This window comes from Wyeomyia smithii, chromosome 3 (assembly GCF_029784165.1).
Source record: "Wyeomyia smithii strain HCP4-BCI-WySm-NY-G18 chromosome 3, ASM2978416v1, whole genome shotgun sequence".
In the NCBI taxonomy this organism is placed as follows: domain Eukaryota; kingdom Metazoa; phylum Arthropoda; class Insecta; order Diptera; family Culicidae; genus Wyeomyia; species Wyeomyia smithii.
The window spans coordinates 219,575,457-219,596,169 of record NC_073696.1 but is presented as its reverse complement, the minus strand read 5'-3'; the positions used below and the strand labels follow the sequence as shown (position 1 = coordinate 219,596,169).

The 20,713-nt window shown below is 38.2% G+C and overlaps 4 protein-coding genes across 4 annotated transcripts; 2 read left to right on the top strand and 2 right to left on the bottom strand.

Annotated features, from left to right (window-relative positions):
• Window positions 1-464: 464 nt before the first annotated feature.
• LOC129730113 (conserved oligomeric Golgi complex subunit 3) lies at window positions 465-3,622 on the bottom strand. Its single transcript, XM_055689174.1, has 7 exons — window positions 3,385-3,622; window positions 2,508-3,332; window positions 2,287-2,450; window positions 2,089-2,228; window positions 1,337-2,031; window positions 920-1,279; window positions 465-857 (listed from the first exon to the last, which is right to left on the bottom strand). The coding sequence occupies exons 1-7, from the start codon at window positions 3,547-3,549 to the stop codon at window positions 507-509; spliced, it is 2,700 nt and encodes an 899-aa protein (XP_055545149.1). The 5' UTR covers window positions 3,550-3,622; the 3' UTR covers window positions 465-506.
• A 5,073-nt stretch (window positions 3,623-8,695) lies between these two features.
• LOC129730125 (transmembrane protein 141) lies at window positions 8,696-9,236 on the top strand. Its single transcript, XM_055689188.1, has 2 exons — window positions 8,696-8,962; window positions 9,028-9,236. The coding sequence occupies exons 1-2, from the start codon at window positions 8,848-8,850 to the stop codon at window positions 9,234-9,236; spliced, it is 324 nt and encodes a 107-aa protein (XP_055545163.1). The 5' UTR covers window positions 8,696-8,847.
• A 13-nt stretch (window positions 9,237-9,249) lies between these two features.
• LOC129730116 (putative GTP-binding protein 6) lies at window positions 9,250-10,906 on the top strand. Its single transcript, XM_055689178.1, has one exon. The coding sequence runs from the start codon at window positions 9,250-9,252 to the stop codon at window positions 10,816-10,818; it is 1,569 nt and encodes a 522-aa protein (XP_055545153.1). The 3' UTR covers window positions 10,819-10,906.
• Window positions 10,907-11,116: 210 nt separating this feature from the next.
• LOC129730123 (UMP-CMP kinase) lies at window positions 11,117-12,907 on the bottom strand. Its single transcript, XM_055689186.1, has 2 exons — window positions 12,269-12,907; window positions 11,117-11,907 (listed from the first exon to the last, which is right to left on the bottom strand). Exons 1-2 carry the CDS (start codon window positions 12,731-12,733, stop codon window positions 11,563-11,565), a joined length of 810 nt encoding a protein of 269 aa, XP_055545161.1. The 5' UTR covers window positions 12,734-12,907; the 3' UTR covers window positions 11,117-11,562.
• Window positions 12,908-20,713: the final 7,806 nt, after the last annotated feature.

The window sequence follows — 20,713 nt, the reverse complement described above, 5'->3', positions numbered from 1 at the left end:
GAAGACTAGGAACTCTGCCTGAGATTGAGGGACACTTTTGGCAGCGCAATGTTTTGAGTAAAAGTGGAACTAACGCATGCTAGTGTCTTCGCAGCGATGTAATTACCAGCACTTTCATAGCCAACTTCCACCTTTTATAGATGGAGTGCGCTGTTTGATTAAAAAATGTGGGACTGATGGCGCCATGTTTTTTTTTTGTTTTTGAATAAATTTCTTTGCATAAAACAGGTCTTTTCCTCTTTCCCATCGACTAAGGAAAACCAAATATTGATGGGAATAGAAATGTGCTCGCAGACAGTAGAAATGATATGTTAATTTTTTTTAATAAAATTTAAAAGCCCGATTGAACTTTTCTTCTGTTGTTATCATGAAAATAACAGTAGAAAAGTATGATTTTTGAATGATAATTTCCAATCAAGGCCGGTTCACTCAACAAAGTTATTCTCACACTATTATTACTTCGAGAATTATTATATTGCGTACCTGGGTCCTAACTTACCACCCTATTACTGTTGACTCTCGGCCGCAGCAACTACAGTCGCCTCGCTGTTTTCACTTTCCTCCGAGCGAGCATCAATTTGTACCACTGAATTGGCCTCACTATCAAAACTCACCTTCTTCTCAATCGGTGCCTTCGGGCCACCAGTGCTGCTATGAGAAGAAGAGCTGATCTTTCGCTGTGGGCCGGCCTCAATTGGTTTTGTGGTATTATCGTCAATGCCACTCAAATTTACGCTCGAAATTAGCACCGAAATCTGCTCCGCTGACGGGCAGCTAACAATCGTTAGGTCATCTTTGCTGTAAGCATTTGTTACCAGCAGTTGCTCCAGTTTGACAAACGAACCAATTATGTTATTCTAAAAAGAAAATAATAAGTCTACCTTTGTAGGCATAACATTTTAGTAAAAGTTGTAGTTACCCGGATAGGCCTAAACAAAATAAACTCTGTATCTTTATTAGCAAGATAGAGTTGCATCGAGCGTTGAAGTGCACCAAGTTTGGTCTTGATGTTTCGAATGCTTTCCTGAATGATAGAACTTATTAGTTGCGGAGCAGCAAATGATGCCATTCGAAGTGCCATTCCCTGTTGCTGTTGTGTCTGCTGCTGCTGTTGCAACTGCGCGGCAGTCGCTGTCTGCTTGAGGTGAATCTGTGCTGTCTCGATGAAATGCAAAATTGGTCCAACCAATAGCTTGGTAGCATCCTTGATAAATAGTTCACAAACGGTTTTTAGCTGGCGATCAACATCTTTGCGTGAGTCCAATAGTTGCTCTTTGACCTTAAAATAAATTCTTCGTTTAGTGTTAGTTCCATGCATTAAGCTGATATGTCTCACTTGTGGTGTTCCATCCAACAAAAACTCCAACAGAGCATTATTTGATCCAAGGGCAAATAACTGCTTTCTCTTCTGCAATAACTCATAGGCGGCCGTTTTCACCTTGCTGAAATCTAAACTAGTCTCTTTCACAGTAAAGTCAACCCGAAATGGAGCAATTTGTTCTCTCAAAATTAGTAAATGCTTGATTTCAAACAATTCTCCATCGATACTGGTTTTCTTCTGGGATATTTGCCCTGCAGCACTGGACACACTCTGGATGCAGTTTGCCAGTGCCTGCTGGGAGAGACTTTGAAAGATGCTGCGATCAATGCAACGATACAATCGCGACAGACAAACTAACGTACGACGTACCGTTGGATACCACATTCCGTGTAGATCGGCCGGTGAGTTACCGGCCCGAGCTTTAGCCGCTTGTTCTGCCTGCTGATTGATGCTTTCCACTTCCTGTGATGCCAGTGAGGCAATCGAAACAATAGAACTGCGAGAGTCCGCTCGTCGCAGATAATTCTCCTGCAGAGACAATGCAATACTTTCCATCATTTCTAGCTTTTCTGGGTAGGCGAGATCGCCGGCGGATGGTCGATAGTGGAGGATATCCGACTCAAGATAATTTTGAGCGCGAAAACCGATCCGTTCCTGGACATCTTGAAGCAGCTGATACACTATTTTGGCAAGCGCTTCCAAAGCTTCGGCTAAAAGAAAGTTCAATTACAAAATACAGTAGACGAAGAGAACTAGGTAAATTATACGATTATAATGAACATGCTCATCCAGCATCTCAACACGAAGTATGCTGCATATTTCAGCCAGTGTTTCCAGATGATCGATCCGTATAATAAACGGCCTCAGAATGTCATACAGAATGGTGCACAGTCCTTCCATGTATGCCCTGCAATAAAGTTAAGCTCTGTACTAGCATCTTCAGCAATTAATGACGCTATTCTTACGTTAACTGTGGACTCGAATTGCTGAAAAACTGATAGAACAGCCGATGTTCGTCCTGGCACACATGCACCATAAACGCGCAAGCCGACCGAACCAACGCGCAATGATCTCCTTTGTGTTTCTTGCTAAGATCCCGTATCGCTAGCTCGACTCCAGAACTCATGATCTACAATAAAGCAATATATAAGTTGAAAAAAAAAATTAGCTCAATCTATGTACTAACCAACGCTCTCTGGAACAGAAAGTGTTGATGCAAACTGGCAAGCAATTGAGCATATTCAGCACTCCGTTCCAAACGCTCCTCAATGGTAGCCGTAATTCTTTTGACTTTCGGTGCTGAAGCCTGAAACTTTCCGTAGAATAATGCGAAAGCGGCCTCCAAAGCTTGTTCTTCGGTTTCTTTGGGAGCGGCTGGTGCTGCTCCAGTCCGGGGAGCCATAATCTGAGCGGTTGCATTAGTAAGAATATTGCATACATAGTTTTTCATCATTTGCGTAGCCTTGGACAAACAATTACGATACTTAATACCGTAAGCAGAAGCTTCACTGAAATTAGGATTCGTGCGCATGTACTCCAGACACTCGTCGATCGAGTTAAGAATGTCCACAAAGGTATCATTGGACACGGAGAAGGTGGGGTTTTGCAACCGTTGCGAAATACTCTCCGCTTGGGAGAAATACTTCAATCTTTTCCGTATATCTTCGTCAATTTCATTCAGTTTGTTCTGGTCTTGCAGTAGATTCTCGCTGGCCTGGTGCAATGAAGAAGTTTTCTCCGAAACAAACTTGTATTCACTGGTAAGCTTACTGAGGGCATCCAGGGAGGTATCAATTTCCAGCAGCAAATTGCCACATTCAGCGGAACGAGTTTTTAGTTGCTGATAGTAATCCAAGTAAACATCATCGAAATGCTCCAAAATTTCCGAATCGATTGAGTTGTACCACGAGAGAAAATCTTGCGTGGAATCGATAACACCGCCGGACTGCTTAAACTCATCTAATGATGTTTTGACCTCAAAGCCAACGTTCGCCGTTTCTGTCGCACATTTCTAGAGCAAATTTGTTTGTATTAAATCATTCACTTAAAAAAAAAAAAATTACCGTAGTATTTCCAGCTCCAAGCGATTCTGCCAGTCGATTGATGAACTCATTCTGCGCAGAGCTAAGGGGCGCTAGAGCATTATCCTTTTGTTCCCACTGGAGAAGTCGAGACTGAATTTTGCGTAAATTAGCATTTTCACTTTTCAATGTAGCAACGTCATCCATTAGTCAGTTTTTCAAATTCTTTGCGTTTTTTAGAATCTTATCACAGCAAAATTATATTTGTTTACATTGATCTGTTGGCAACAGAGATGCCAGAAGTTTAAGAACGGTTATGTATACCAAAGTACTTCTAATTTAGGTACGTTACTACGTTGGGTGTATTTGATTAAATTAACTGTTACACGAGATGTTTTAAAACCTGGGGTGACATTGCGCATTTCGTTTCGAGTAACTCGAACAAAACTAAATAATCGCTGGTGGGCGCTCAGGAAGAAATCTTCCGAAAAAGTTGGTACAAAATGAACTACTCAAATGGTACCACACTCTGAATAAAATCACTATTTGAGTTGTTTTTAAAGTCAGTGTATCTGCACAGCCCTGCATTTGTCTCGTTCCTACACGAAAAATGCTTCATTGATTTTGTAAATAACTTTTTGACAGTTCCTTAAAGAGTTCTCCAGGTGCGTTTATATTAGTGCGATGTTTACGATTTATTTTTTGTTAGCTGTAAGAATTTTTTGTCATCTGAAAGAGAGCATAAAAACTACCGAGTTTGATTCACACTCTCACAAATTTCAATATACAGTGTAAAGCGGGCCGTGTCGTAGTGTTTGTGTGTTTTCGCTTGGAGAACTCTATGGGATTTCTTTGAGGGTCGATTAAGCCGAGAAAAAGAAAATTCATTTTGTTCATTATTTGTCGAGCACTTGGACGGAGTACTCTGGGGCAACGTGTACCAGAAAAATACGCCAATGTTACGTATGTCTTATGTATGTGGTATTTTTGTAGTACATTTCGACTTTCTAACAAAACGTTTTCAGGTTGCTCAAACGTGATTTATGAAAAATGACTTTTTTTAAGTTACTCTTCTACAGTTTTTGCGATTCTCTTTAATTCCCATATCCTTCCATATATTTTTTTTATTTTTTTAAGTTATTTCTGAATATTTTACATGGTTTGGTTCAGCATCGCATTCAGTTTCAGTTATTTATTCAAGCCCTATTCTCACAGCTAACTCTGTTTGCAGTGAGTGGAATAATGTCGTTTTCGTTTTTGCGGTGTAGCTACCCCGTGGACTACACTTTGTCCTATTGCTGTTTTTTTTTTTCATTTTCCGGACTATCCCGGACTACCCTTTTTCTGTCCTGGACAGTCCGCAAAAGAAACAGAGTGCAGTTACATACATAAGACATACGTAACACTCAGGAAGAAATCTTCCGAAAAAGTTGGTACAAAATGAACTACTCGAATGGTACCACCCTCTGAATAAAATTACTGTTTGAGTTGTTTTTTGAAGGCAATGTAGCTGCGCAGCCCTGCATTTGTCTCGTTCCTACTCGAAAAATGCTGCATTGATTTTGTAAATAACTTTTTGACAGCTCCTTATGGGATTTTCTTTGGGGCTCGACAAAGCCGAGAAAAAGGAAATTCATTTTGTTCATTATTTGTCGAGCAGTTCAAACTGGTGTTGGTACCGGGTGATGTGGGGCAAAGAGTACCAAAAAAAAATCGCCAGTGTTACGTATGTCTAAGTATGTGGTTTTACCTTTACATAATGATGTTTTTCATTGCAAATACATAATTTTTTCATTGAATATCATTGTCCAGAACAACAACAAAAATTGTTTTTGCCATTTTTACCATAAAAAGGGGGGTTGTTATGTATCTTAACAGTATTTTCTAGGCATATTGTTTTGGAGCACAATTATTGTACTGAATATCACATAACATGCAAAAATTTTAAGAAATTGTACAAAATTATCCGATATGCTGTAAATAATTGCAGTCAACATTTGGCCGGTTTACCCGAATCAATATAAGATAAGGGTGAACTCAGAGTCTATGTTTATAATAAGAGTCCCGCAAAGATGAAACCAAAGGAACCAAATCAGTGTGAAACGAGGGTACCAATCGAGCAATGTAAATAAACAAGGTGATAATGTTAGGAGTGGATGAAAAGTGTTGTAATTGAGCGTTATAAGGAATATGTTTTCTCCGAAGTTTTACTTACACATTTTAATCCAACATTAAACCTGTACACTGGTTCACTTAAATTTAACAAAACATCACCGGTGTAATCTATCAAAACTGTGTACCTTGTGGAAAATTTCAAAAAATGATATTCGCTTATGCATAGACCTTCTTATCTGCGCTAGTAATAGTGATCGATTTCACTAATACAAGTTTAATTTTGGTTGCAAATAATCAACACGCTAGTAGTGACAAAAAATTTCCTCCTGCCCCGAGCTTTTATTCAAGTTGTAAGCCGATTTTTAGTTTTATTTCATCTGGTTTTCCACTAAAACAAAGTTTGGTAAAACAGGTAACACTAATGAACTAGGATTCATAAGTGCAATATTTTTCGAAATTGAATATCAGCTGATTTTTTGGTTGAAAACAAATCGATTTTATTATGATACAGACTAAGCCTGTATTGGTGAGATCTGGCGTAGAAAGCTCTATGGTGAAAAACAGAACTGTATAGTTCTTGGCAACAAACGGCACAAAAACTGTGTTGCCGAAACGATAGATTTTCTCTTTGCGCGACTCTATATACACATAGACTCTGGGTGAGCTGACCATTTTTCGGGTGCCAGTGCCAGTGCCAGTGATGTTAGCAACGCGTCAAATGTATGGTACACGCTGCTTTATTTTAACTCTAATCTGATTATGTCAAATGTCAAAAAGTGAGTAATCGAGTACTGGACAATTGAGTAACATGAACCCAAATTTTCATAATTACCATGTTTACTCAGTTTTGAGTTATTATCCATGATGTTTACTCACCCTGAGTATATGTATATGTCAAAAGTTTTCAACAGCAATATTATCGGTTTCCGAAGAACAATTGGTGTCTCTTTTTATTCGTTGGCTAGCAGTAAGTATCTGATCTGTCATCAAATCAATAATTTCTTAATCAATTAATAATTTCAGCCCAACATCAGTATTGCAGAGGATTTTAAAACACCTAAAAGATCTCTTCAAAATGAACAACCGCATGTTGTATGTTCTACGATGCCGTTTAAAGCCGGACTTTTATTCGTGATAACAAACGGAAACATTTGTATTGATCCTTCGCAGTATTAGGTGACGAATGATGACGGATTTTCTGGCACAAAAATGTAAATCACAGTTCACGGGCACCTGTCAACCGGTTGGGTGCCACATTCAATGAAGACACGGGAATGATTTAGTAAATTTTCTAATGTTTCAATGAAAAATAAATCTGTGTTTTTGATTGTTCTGATTTTATTTTATCCATTGAGTCAGATTTACAAAAACAAGAAATCATTAAATTTCCGTATTTAGGCAAACTGGGTAACTTGTACTCATTTTCGTTAATTTCTGGTTTGCATGAACAGAGTAGATTCTACTCAGTTTTTGACGTATGACGCCCTTACTCAGAAGTGAGTAACCGTAAAAGTACCCTAATTAGGGTACCTCCACTTTTTTCAAAATTGGGTGATATCTAACTCACTTTAGAGTAACAAAAAATGAGCGTGTAGCAGGACTATGCTATCGCTGTCAAATCTCATATATTTGCAGTGTACCCAACATCTCAATGGTCCGCTGACACTAGCGGTACCCGGAAAATGGGCAGTTTACTCTAAGAGGAAGAATTTTCGGGCAACTGCTCCATATGTTGGCATTATCTATTAATGACAAAATAAAACTGAAAGCGATCAAATTTATCAATTTGATCACGTAATGTGTTTGGAACGGTATTAAATAAGTGAACTGTTATTTATACTGTTTATTTTTAATTCACAGGCTGTAGTATAAACACAAATAATGTGTAATAACTTTTGTTCTTCATACATGTACACATGTACACAAATGCCGCCATATTGCTAACGATGTTCGATACATGATTTCTAGTAGATGTCATCCTCCTGTATGGTAGCTGACAGCGATGCCATCCCCGTGGTCCTGCCGTAAAAACGAATTTGACATTCGCGACTACGAAGTTGAAAGAGATTTTAAAGGCTGTTCGCACCTAGGCGAGCTTTCATATGCAATTGTCAAAATGTGTGTGATGACAAAAGCAAAAATATTTCCCTCCTTCTTTTTCTCATGCAAATACCAAACAAATATCAGCACCTTCGTAGTCGCGAATAAGCACGGGGATGGCATCGCTGTCAGCTACCATACATTTGACGCGTTACCAACATCACTGGCACTGGCCCAAGTATTATGACAGTTCTACAAGGTATGCTACATTTTTGTCTATCCACGCACACAAACAAATCTCGTTATGAAAAATTTCGCGTTTAGTATGGAATTCAGAACATTTTTGGAAATTTCTCGTTTTATGTTGTTTTATATCTGATTTTTTTGGTTGGAGAGTGAATCTCCAGTTGAAACACACTAGAAATTGATATTAATTTAGATTTAGTGTGAAAAATTGCGACAATATGTCGAAATAAAATATATAAAAATGCTATATTTCTAATAGTTGGAGCATAATCTTAGTCATTGTCATAGCTCATGACTTTTGTTACTGTATGAAACATAAGCGACTCTATTTAGAAGCGCTATTAGAGTACAAGAAAAAAACGAAAAGTGCAAAAAGGTTACCGGCAAATTGATGTAAAACAGCATATTTTACCTAAACCGCATCATGTTTATGTATTCCCCACAAATAAAACATGTTTCAACATCATTTCTATAACTTTTCAGGAAAGTATGTTTTATAAGTTTAATTTAAAACGCAAAATCATTTCAAATTTCATACAAAATTGGAAAAAGTTCATAACGATCACTAATACTAATGCATCGACGTGAATAGCATACCTTGTAGAACTGTCATCATACTTGGGGCACTGGCACCCGAAAAATGGTCAGTTCACCCTTTTCTTATGTCGATTCGGGCAAACCGGTTAAATGTTGACTGCAATTATTGATAGCATATCAGACAGTTTTGAGCAATTTCTCAAGGTTTTTACATGGTATGTGATATTCTAAGTGATATTTAGTTTATTAATTGTGCCCCAAAACAAAGTGAAGCAAACTGTGACAGCAGAGAAAGTAGTTTTAGGATAAACGGTACATAAATAGATGTTCGTAACGCTTGAAGGCTACCATACCATTCCCTTGCGAATAAGAGTGTAACATCTGCATGTTGTCAATTGACATTCAAACCAGCTGATAACGTTTTTGTACCTGCGCTCCGGCATTCGAAATACACCGCGTTGTATTGCCTTTTTGTTTCTCTTCATTGTTAAGTAACAAACTTCTATTTTCGTTAGTTTAGTTGCATCGCAATTTGCTTTTACAGCTTTTTGCGCTGAAACTATTGCAATGAATGATATTCGTCGTCTGAAGGAACAACAACGAGAAAAGCATCCTGGTTTCAGCTCCTACTTGGAATGTATGACTAGAGCTCTGTTTACCGGTTTGACAAGCTTCACACTCGGTAAGTGATCCACTGATTCAAAAATTTTCTGTTTATTCAAATAAATTAACTCTTGCGATTATTAGGCTTTTCAGCAACGTACTTTCTTCAAAAACTACTCACTAAAAGGCTACCTTACTCTCAGAAGTCGGGAATCCTGGTGTCGTCTTTAATTGCAACCGGTATTTCCTATAAAATTACATCGGACCGTACTAAGGCTTGTCAGACCGGGTGGTTGGCTGATGAGGGGAAACTGTCCTCCGCAACTGATGACAGCAAGGATCAGTTGAACTGAGACTGATTATGAAATGGCATCTCTTATACGACGAATTTCACCGCTTTTCCAAAGAGCTGTTAACATAAGCATCCGATCAGCAAGTTGCGCGAACTTGGACACATTTAACGTTTCTAGAAGAAAGAAGTACACTGACTCTAGCAAGTATAAAGACTTTAAAGGGAAGTTTAAAAATTCCAACAGAGAAGCCACTGGATCAATAGATGGAGCAGATTCAGAGGAATTCAACTTGGACGATGCCGACTATGACGCTATTGCCAATAGCACTATGCGAGTGCAGAAGAGATTGCAAAATGAACAGAATGTATTTATCATTCAACCGTACATAAAATGGGGACCAAAAAAGGCGTCAAGCAAACCGGAACACCAGCTGGCAGAAGCAGAGGCATTGGTTCGTTCGATACCTAATTGTACGGTGGAACATTCCTTGAAAGTACCGCTGGAGTCACTGGATAAAAAGCATCTTTTTGGGGTTGGAAAGCTAGAAGAAATTAAATCATGCTTGAAGAATCTGCAATCGTCGGGAACGATGATCACTTGCGTGTTTGTCAGTAAAGGAACACTATCTTTGGCACAAAAGCAGCTTCTCGAGCATCACTTCAATTTGCCCGTGATGGATCGCTATTCAGTAGTGATACAGATTCTGCGACTGCATGCCATTAGCACCGAAGCCAAGTTGCAAGTTGCAATGGCCGAAATTCCGTACATTTGGAGTCAGATGAAGGATCAAGCGGGTGGTGGGTCGAAAAATTGTGTATACCTGACCGAATCGCAGAAGCAAATGCTAAGGATCCGTGAAAGAAAATTGAAAAATGAGCTAAGCTCTATTCGGGCACGCCGCGACTTACTCCGTAATAGGCGCAAACAGAAAGCCTTCCCGATTGTGGCCGTCGTTGGTTACACAAATGCAGGCAAAACTTCGCTCATCAAAGCTTTCACTGAGGAAAAAACGCTTCAACCAAGAAATCAGTTGTTTGCCACCTTGGACGTGACAGCTCACGCGGGTTGGCTACCCTGTAAGCTAGAGGTACTTTTTATGGACACAGTTGGCTTCATGGCCGATATTCCCACCGGACTGATAGAATGTTTCGTTGCGACATTGGAAGACGCCATGCTTGCTGATGTCATCGTTCACGTACAGGATGTTTCTCATGAAAACTTTACAGAACAGAAAATGCATGTGGAGAGCACTCTGGAATCGCTTCGCAAGTCAATTTGTGTTGACAAGGAAAGAGGTCCAGCTAACATCATCAACGTGGGTAATAAGTGTGACCTAGTGGAGGACCATGCTGCTCTACTAGAGCGGCATCCCGATCTGTTTCTAGTTTCGTCAACAACGCTTAACGGTGTCCACAATCTGCTACAGGAAATCGAGCGGCAAGTGCTAATTGTTACCGGTCGCCAGAAGTTAATCATTCGGGTTCCTATGGGCGGACAGGAGGTCGCTTGGTTATACAAGAATGCGGCCGTAACGGAAACGGCTGCTGATCCGCAGAACAGTCAGCAGCTGTTAGTCGGTGCAGTGATTACCGAGGCCAAACTGCAACAGTTTCGACATCAATTTGTTAAACGCAGAGCGTAAAATAATTTAGGGCAATAATTTAACGATATTTTATCTGTATGAAAGATTATATATAGATATGCAAATAGATATGCATTAATCCGAATAACGTATTTCAATCAACAAAATAATTTCACCAGTTGCCGAAAATTATTACAAAACGACTCATGCGTTTTTAACTGATTTCCACAACAAATTGTTTTCGATTATTGGTACGGAAAATATGATTTAAACTACTTCATTTTATAAGAACCATTGCAATCTTTTTATAAATCAGAAGCCTCTCGACGGTTGTCATCGTAATTTCACACCAAACTAGTTTTTAAAGCTAAGACACCATGACTCGTTTTATTTGTCTACTCAATTCGTTCTAATTTTGCTAGAGCCACGACACACACAATTCAGCCTAACCGATTGACTTTACCCTAGGTGACCTACCGAATAAAGTTAACGAAATAAACTTACGTATTGCAGCGCTAGATTCGCTAACTTGTCCAAAGTACTGATCAGTAATTTGCACATGTGTAGTTACGGTTTATTTATTTATTTCTGACAAACTTCTAGTAGAAAACATAAATACTTGAAAATTGACTGGTAGACCGCACATAATTGTGAGCATGAAGTAAAAGACAGTTCAGTAATAATCTTTTCGGAATGGCTTGAAACAAAAAAACCTAAGCTGCTAATACGCTTCAAACTCCCATTTGGCATTAAACAATGGAATATCGGTTGGACACTTACCGGAGCCGCACAATCACCGGTGTTCTAATTGACTTCTGCGAAAGGCCATTTCACTTTCTCGAATACTTCATCCGGTCCAGCGACAGCATCGATAGTCTTCACCAAATCCAGCTTCTTGTAGTGTTCCACGATCGGCATCGTATCGTTAATGTAAGTGTTGAAACGCTTTTTTAAACTCTCCAGGTTGTCGTCCGAGCGGCCGCTGCTTTCGCCACGCCTTAAACAACGGACGATGCACTGGTCTTCGGTGCACTCGAAGAATAGCACAAATTGCAACTGCACTTTTTCCGACATCTTGCTATTCCAGCCCTGCAAGTTGTCTTCGTTCCGAGGAAATCCATCGATAAGAAACTTATCGTTCCCGGTTGTCTGCAAAGACCAAACAAATAGTAACCTTTGTATACGTGCCGAGTATAGATTATAGACAAATACATTTATTATTTCCACATGCCAGTAAGAACGCTAGAAGCGCATGCGTTAAATTAACTTCCGATCGAACGTTGTTAGTTTTGTTCAAACATGAAAATTATCAAAGTTAGTCTAAAAATAAAAACGACACATTGCCACGCCACCGAAATGAGCGTTAAGTGTCGCATGGAAGATTACATCAAATACCGTAACACGCAAGCTATACGTTAAGCAGGAAGTCCATCATCACTGACTGTCAAGGACAAACCACTTCCTGTTACAAAGCAATATTTTGTCAGATAATCCGAGATTCAACTCCTACCTCTCTGGTTTTATTCATAGCATTCTCCAGTAGTGCACAGGTAATCTCCACTGGAACGATACGTCCATTGCGGATGTTGTCTTCAATCAGCGCTCCATACTCGGATCCTTCTCTGTTCCGTTCCTCCCGCAGCAGGTCTCCGGCCGATAAGTGCGTGTAGCCGAAATGATGCACAATCTTTTCGCACTGGGTACCTTTACCGGCTCCGGGAGCTCCCAGAACAAATACGACCTTTGGTTTTGCTGAATCACCACTCATCTTGCAGGTACTAGATAATGAGGCGTCTAATGCACGCTTGACCAAAGCACAAACACTACTACCGCTGCTGAAGAATCGTTTGACGGGCGAAGCCGTTGATGACGGTGACCTAGAAAAAACCGTCAGCTGCTGGCTTGCAAGAGTTTGCCTTATCAAGTGCTTGATACCGGTGTTGCTCAATGCACGCAGTGAACCGATGTTTGTCATAAAATAAGACTTCAACTTTTATGAAAGCACTCAAATGTTGTACAACTATAGAAAAGTTGGATTTGACAAAAAATAGCAATAGAGTTGTGAAAATGTAGAAGCTTTTGCACTGAGAATTCGTTGAAAATGCATAGAGAATGATTAAATCAGACATTAAGTGTCACACGTTGAAAAAAAAAACTCACGATTTGAGTTGTTTTAACTTAGATTTTGAACCAAAACAGAGAAGCCAGATGGTTTTGAAAAATATCTGCAACTGCTCGAAAAACCGGGAAAGCTGCTTAAAATAAAATGATCTACCCTAGGGGCTAGACACCTTTATTTTTATGAAAAATATTTCGATAATATTACTCGATATCGGTAAATATATTTTTATATTTATCGTTTATCTTTCAATTGACAACCCTCCAACGACAACATAACGTTAATGAGCATTGATATGAATTAGGGAACCTGTATATTAGAGAAATGACAAGACACTCACCGTTAAGGCAACTGTCAACATCAAAACGGATAACGGCAATGCAAAATTATACAGCTCGCCCGTTTTGATGTTGACAGTTGCATTAACGGTGAGTGTCTCGGCGTCTCTCTGGTGTATAGGCTGACAAATATGAATAGAGGGGTGCCCAAAAATGCAACGATACATACTTCGTAATATTGAATATTAGAAATATTTAGCAATGTATCAATAGTGTTTTGCCCCAAGGATCTACCCGTGGTTCGATAAATTTCGCTCGCGCAGGTTAAAGTTTGCCAAAATCAGCACACATTTTGAGAAAGTCTGTGCAAATATATAGAGACGCTTACAAAAATCTGCAAAAACTAAAGAAAACTGCAAATATTTGCGAACCAAAAAAAAATGTCTGTGAATGGACTCTACAAATCTGTGTTTTGCGGAAAAAATCTGCACATCTGGTATCCCTGATGAAATCAAGCTTAGTTCTGTATTACACTCTTTGACCAATGGTCAAATATTTGAGCTTTTTACGAAATGGTCAAATTTATCTAAAATCATGATTATTGTTTGCCCATGTAAAAATCGGAGAGTGACAAACAATTATCTTTGACCAAATTTTGATCTGTCAAAAGTAACAAATATTTGATGCTTGGTCAAAGGGTGTATAGACCATATCACAAACAATTTTTATTTGCAATTTATTTATTTATTTATTTATTTATTTATTTCGTCAATCATATATGTAGACTAGTTACATTAATTTCTAAACTATACACGAACATAAAACAAATTAACTTTGTTTCCTCAGCCTCAAGGACTTGAAATACTGTTTCAGTTTATACCGGGACATCGTAAAGTCAATGGCTTCGCAGTGTTGATTATAAGAATTCATCATACTATTTATAGGTCCATTTTTTGCGTATTCCGTACGATGATGGTTAAGAGCAAATAAACTACGGTGTCGAAGTTGTCGAATGGGTGCATAAAAGTTCAATTTAGAAAGTAGTACTGCTGAGTCAACGTTCTGCGAAACGATATCGTTTACAAATGAAGCCATCGCGTACTCTCGCCGTTCTTTCAATGTTTGAATGTCAATCAACATGCAGCGTGCTTCATATGACGGAAGACGATGTGCGGTCCAACCTAGCTTACGAAGAGCATATAGTAGAAATTGCTTTTGTACTGAATCTATTCTTTCTTCATGTACGCCAGGACGAGGAGACCACACAATGCTACAGTATTCCAGTATTGACCTCACATAGGCAATATACAAAGTTTTGATAGTGTACGGGTCTTGAAAATTATAACAGAAGCGTTTGATAAACCCTAACATGTTGTTTGCCTTGTGTATGATTGTGTTATAGTGGTCGATGAAATTTAGTTTAGAATCTAAGATTATTCCTAAATCCCTAACTTTATCACATTTCTTCACATTCTGATCCCCTAATGCAATTACAATTTTGGGCGTTGTTAATTTTCTGCTAAAGGATATTACATTGCATTTTTTACATTTACTTCAGGTTGGCTTTTCTTACACCAGATGTAAAATGTGTGGATTTCATTCTGAAATACATTGATGACTTCTTGATTTTTTATTTCCAAAAACAGCTTCATGTCGTCGGCATATATTAGAACTTTAACATTTTTGAGGATGAAGGAAATGTCGTTTACGTACAAAATAAAAAGAAGTGGTCCTAAGTGGGAGCCTTGGGGAACACCTGAAGTAACTTGAATGGGATTTGACTTTTGTCCATTAAATTTTATTATTTGTTGCCTGCTTGTTAAATATGATTCAAGCCACGTCAGGAGACCAGACTCAATTCCAATTTTTTGCAGTTTAAAAAGTAGCATTGGTATGTCAATACGATCAAATGCTTTGCTAAAGTCTGTATAGAGAGCTTCAACATGGTTCCCATTATCCATTGCATTCAATGAGTAATCTACGAATTTAAGTAAATTTGTGGATGTAGAGCGGCCTTTGAAGAAGCCGTGTTGTTTGTCAGTTATTCGATTTTTGACTTGAGCAAATATCTTTTCATTGACGATTGCCTCAAAGAGTTTAGGAATGCAAGAGATAATAGCGATTCCACGATAATTACGTATGTCAGATTTACGCCCAGATTTGAAAATAGGCACTAAAAATGAGCTTTTCCATATATTTGGGAAGACTCCAGTTTCCAACGACATATTGAACAGCCAGACCGTGACTGACAGGTGTCACGGATCCTGCTGATATTGATGCTGCTTTTACGTGCGTTATGTCAGCGGTTCCGAACTTTCTGTAAAAATTTCATTCATGAATTGAGCGCAGAAACGTCTCGTAAAATGGTCTATTAGAGCCTTTAGAGCTGCCAGATTTTTGTTTTCAAAAATAACTGCAACAGCTCGAAAACCCAATAAGGCAATCCAAAGGTGAGGTTTTTTGCTTGTACGTTTGTTATTGTTGCTTTTTTTTTTCAAGCTGCAAAATCAAAACACGACCAAAACCGAAATCTTTTAATGTCGGCAATAATATCAAAAGTGATTTTATATTGTTGTATTTAGGATTGGCACTCGCGATACTAGAGCTACCGATCGGATAACATTTGTTTTTCACGCTTCTGGATCCGGATTGCATCCAAGTTGAGACCGATCGAACGGATCGAACATACATAAAGTTGTCATAAGTTGAAAACAGACTGAAATCAGCTGATCGCAACTGTCTCGTGGATTGCCTTATTGATAAATACACGCAAATAAAACTCTCTGGGTTGAATCAATAATATGTTTTATTGTTAATCAATTGGGTCCTAAATCTATACCAGGTTATATGCATCATTTGAAAAAGTCGCGTTTTCTGAGCAAAACGTGATTTTTAAAAAATGTTCATCGTCCTTCGATTTTTAAATGAAGAATAAAAAACTGCTCGAAACGTTTTAAATGACAGTTCGCCCATGTGCGGCAAGGTACGTTAATGGACAGGTATTCTGGATTCGAAGTTTGTCGATACACGAATAACACATCCGGAATGCTTCGTGATAAGGACGAATCTAACAAACTGTAAACAAAATGAGATTATGCCGAAAACGTATGAAGTGAACTACTATCTACCTTCAAACTTCGAGAAAATAATGTATCTCTTTTATAATTAATGAAAAGATGTTTGTTAAGGGCGAAAACTACTTTATATCAAAATAAAATAGAATGAAGAATAAGCCCTTTTCGATGTTTACGTTAGTGAAAGGCGGAACTTGACTTCATCTTGATGAATGGGCGAAATCAAAGTTGTCAATCAAATAAGCATCAAAAGCAAAGGGCGTACTACAATAACGTAAACACGGCGTATAGTAAAGGGCGATACTGTCGAGCAGATGAAAACAAGGCGCATAGTAAAGGGCGATACTGTCGAGCAAATCAAAATAAGGCGCATAGTAAAGGGCGATACTGTCAAGCAGTTCAGAATAAGGCGCAAAATATAGGGCGATACTGTCGAGGAGACCGAAAAAGGCGCATAGTAAAGGGCGAACCAATCAATTCTTGAATATACCATGTAAAGCGACTGAAATTCAAGTTTTAGGTTTACCATGTACAAAGCTACAACAATTTTGCTTTTATTAGAATATTTGGATGACAAACATATTGTTCAATAGTTATTTAGGATTTGAATTAGTGATTGAAAACTTTGTTTGCCTTTTTTGAGTTTTGTTGTCATTGTAAGATTCGCCCTAATCACGAAGTAGTCCGGACATATTCTCTTAACTATCTTTCCTACAAATACTACTTGCTTTGCTATTTTTTTTTCTCGATAGCACTACAGTAAAACGTAGTATATTGCGTCTAGTGTATCTTTAAAGCTGAAACAAACGGTGTGTCTGAGTTGATCGCGCGACTGCGACGCAATAGTCATAGCCAGGCTCAGAGTTTAGAAAAAGTAACAGAACTGTGTGAACGCGAATAATAAGAGCATTCAGAGTACAATATTTCCAGCTATTTCATTCTATTCTATCCCTCATACAGCATGCTCTGAGAAAAACTTTTTACCTAACTACTTTGCGCTTGCTTGACTGAAGTCTCTGTTCAAAATTCTATCAATTCGCTGGATTGATAGTGATCTTACAATTGGGTCCTAAAGTTCAAAATGAATTTCTGATTTTTATATATCAGCTGAAAGAGTGCAATTTTCTGAGCAAAACGTGATTTTAAAAAAATGTTTATCGTTTTTCTTCGAATTTTAAATGAGAAATTAAAACTTACGTAAACTTGAATGTTTTCACTGGTGTAAGTAATTAATAAGTCTTAAAAATTGGTGAAAAAAACGCAACAGCACAATAAAATGCGAATACCTAATGTTGTGTGAAAATTTGTATGGAGTTTTTGATTTGATATTGATGCTTCAAGGTATTCAATTTTACCTAAATGATAACTTAAAAACTCTGATGGTACTCAAAAGCAGGTGAATCAATTTTACATAAAGTACCTTCCCGCACAAAAGGGCTGATTTGCGTCAAAAATATTCAAATTTGGGTAGTTTTACTTTTCTGTGTATCAAGCAATATCGTGTAATATCGAGCCATTCCTATATCGAGTATAGTGAATGACAATAAACTCATGTCCTGGGCTCAAATCCATTTGTGCCCGCTGTCAGCTATCAGATAGAAGTGTATGAATAGTGGCGGTGATACGCTATCTCGTTTACACATACGTTGAGATGTTAGCCTTTAAACATGGCGCGATGCCATAAGGCTGTGTAATATTATCGAAATATTGTTCATAAAAATGAAGGTGTCTAGCCCCTAGGTTTGAGTAGTTTATGAAGGCGGTCGGTGTACCTGCGCCCGCTGCATTTGTCTCGTTCCCACTCGAAAAATGCTGCATTGATTTTGTAAAGAGCTTTTCGGCAGTTCCTTATAGTAACGCTGCTAACACTGGTAACACTAAACATCCTTTCTCTTTTCCGCACACGAGTTTAATAGGTTGTTTGCTCAATTAGAATGACACTGACAGGTGATTTTCATTCCAATTTTGACAGTGTCGCCACTCTATATTTATTTACAGGCACTCTAGGGGCAATGTGTACCAGAAAAAAACGCCAGTATACGCCAGCCGTATGTCTTATGTACACTATAAAAAATCGAAATGTTACTGCCAAGTGAATTCCACTTACTTCTGTGCTAATAGATGAAACATTTCATATCTACGTGGAATACACTTGCGTTTTAGTGCACAGCACAAAATCAAGTGTTTTACATATTGGTTTACCATACCAAAATCAATCTTTTCACACTCAGATTTCAATGCTGAAACACGTTAAATGCCAAAACACGTTAAAATATCGTGGATTCCAATGAAAATTGATATGGGTCGACATCTTAAAATGATTGGGTGGGTTTTCTGGTATCAAGCTTTCCACGAGCGGTAATGGCGGATGGATTTGACATTTAATGTAGGTTTTTAAAATATAGTTCATTAGATATTTCCATTGAACTAGTACTTTTCGGATGGATTTGACATATAATAATACTAGTTCAATGGAAAAATCCTGGGAGGGAGAAATGGATACGAAGCTGTGTGAGTGTCAAAATGAACCAGGTTGAGCTGTCATTGACTGTCAATTTGAACCAAGGAAAAAAAGCATATTTTTGCGATGAGTATTGTTATAACTGATACCTTTCAGTTGCACGAAAAAATATTCATCGCAAACAGTGTTTGTATTAATTGTCGTTTTAGAAATTTTTTTGGTTTGTTTTTACGTAAAATAAAAAATTTCATAAGCTTCAAGTAATTCAATCATGCTAGCGTACTTCGATTTTTAAACTTGCGCTTCTCTAGATTAAAAACTTTGGTTACAATTTCGAACACAATTTATCACAGTCGAACTCGCAACACTAAAAAAACCTTTTATACAACGGCAAATTGAAAAAAAAAACACAGACTCGAAAAATTAGTCAGTAAGATTCGCACATTTAGTATTCCTGATGTTACTAAAAACTTCGTTTGAGTCATGCATGCGTTACAGCAAGAAGATAGTTACACGCTATCACAAAACGACGCATGTGCGTGTTCTCTGTTTTGAGTGTAGTATTCGTTTCTCCCTCCCTGATTCCGCCCATTCATCAAGACGAAGTCAAGTTTCGCCTTTTACTAACGTAAACAACAAAAAGGGCGTATTCCTCATTCTATTTCGTTTTGATATAAAGTAGATTTCGCCCTTAACAAACATCGTACTTTTTAATAGTTAGAAAAGAGATAGATAATTTTTTCGAAGTTTGAAGGTAGATAGGAGCTCACTTCATACGTTTCCGGTAAAATCTCTATTTGTTTACAGTTTGTTAGATTCGCCCTTATCACGAAGTACTCCGGATATCAACAAACACGAAAAAGTTATTTGCTGTTGCAAAGTGATGCTTCGTCTCCAATCCTCCAAAGTGAAAAAACGCGTCCTCACCCCGCGCCTATTTTTTGGTCAAACCGGTCCACCATGTTCTACTCAGCATGCAACAATCATGATGTCAAATAAATTTGACCATTATGTCAGAAGGTCAAATATTGGACCATTGGTCAGAGTGTACTACAGGCTTAAAGCCTGTAGTCCACTCTTTGACCAAGCGTCAAGTATTTGCCACTTTTTGACAGATAAAAATGTGGTCAAAGATAATTATTTGTCACTCTCCAATTTTTACATGGGGCAACGCGGGCAAACAACAACCATGATGTCAAATAAATTTGACCATTATGTCAGAAGGTCAAATATTTGACCATTGGTTAAAGAATGTAATACAGGCCCTACAGTTGGCTGCGAAATCTATGTATAATAAACCGAGGGTCGAGACAGCTTTTATCTGAGTTACTCTTATGCTTGGGAGTAACTCTAATTTACTCAATATTACTCCGAAATATCCAGATGATTCACATCTTCGATAACCTTGAGAACAAGAAAAATATATGAGCGGTGAGATCGAGTAACATTGATATTTATACTCGCGGTGGGGAAAAGGTTTAAAGATGGATATTCAGAGACACGAGAGTTGCTCAGATTTGCTCTTTATTTTTCACGTTTTCCCAAAAAACTCAAATTTACTCACTTTTATCTGAGTTATTCTTATGCTTGGAAGTTACTCTAATTTATTCAATATTACTCCAAAATTCTCAGATGATTCACATTTTTGATTACCTTGAGAGCAAGAAATCTATATGAACGGTGGGGCCGAGCAACATTTATGTGTATATTTGCCGTGCGAAAAAAGAATAGGGAAGGATATTCGAGAGTTACTCAGATTTGCTCTTTATTTTTCAGGTTTACTCAGAAAAACTTGGAAAACCTCAAATTTACTCACTGTCCTGTCTTACCCCTCGTAATATACAGAAGGTCGAGTTCTGAATCGGAATGTAGCACCAAGGCTTTGCTTTGCTTTCTAATGGCCAAAAGCAATGTGTGACGCCTACCCGTCACTGACAGCTACTGGCGGACTCTAGCTGTCTCGGTCCGATAAACAAAACTTCAACAACAAGAACAACAAAAACATTTGTTTACATTAATTCAG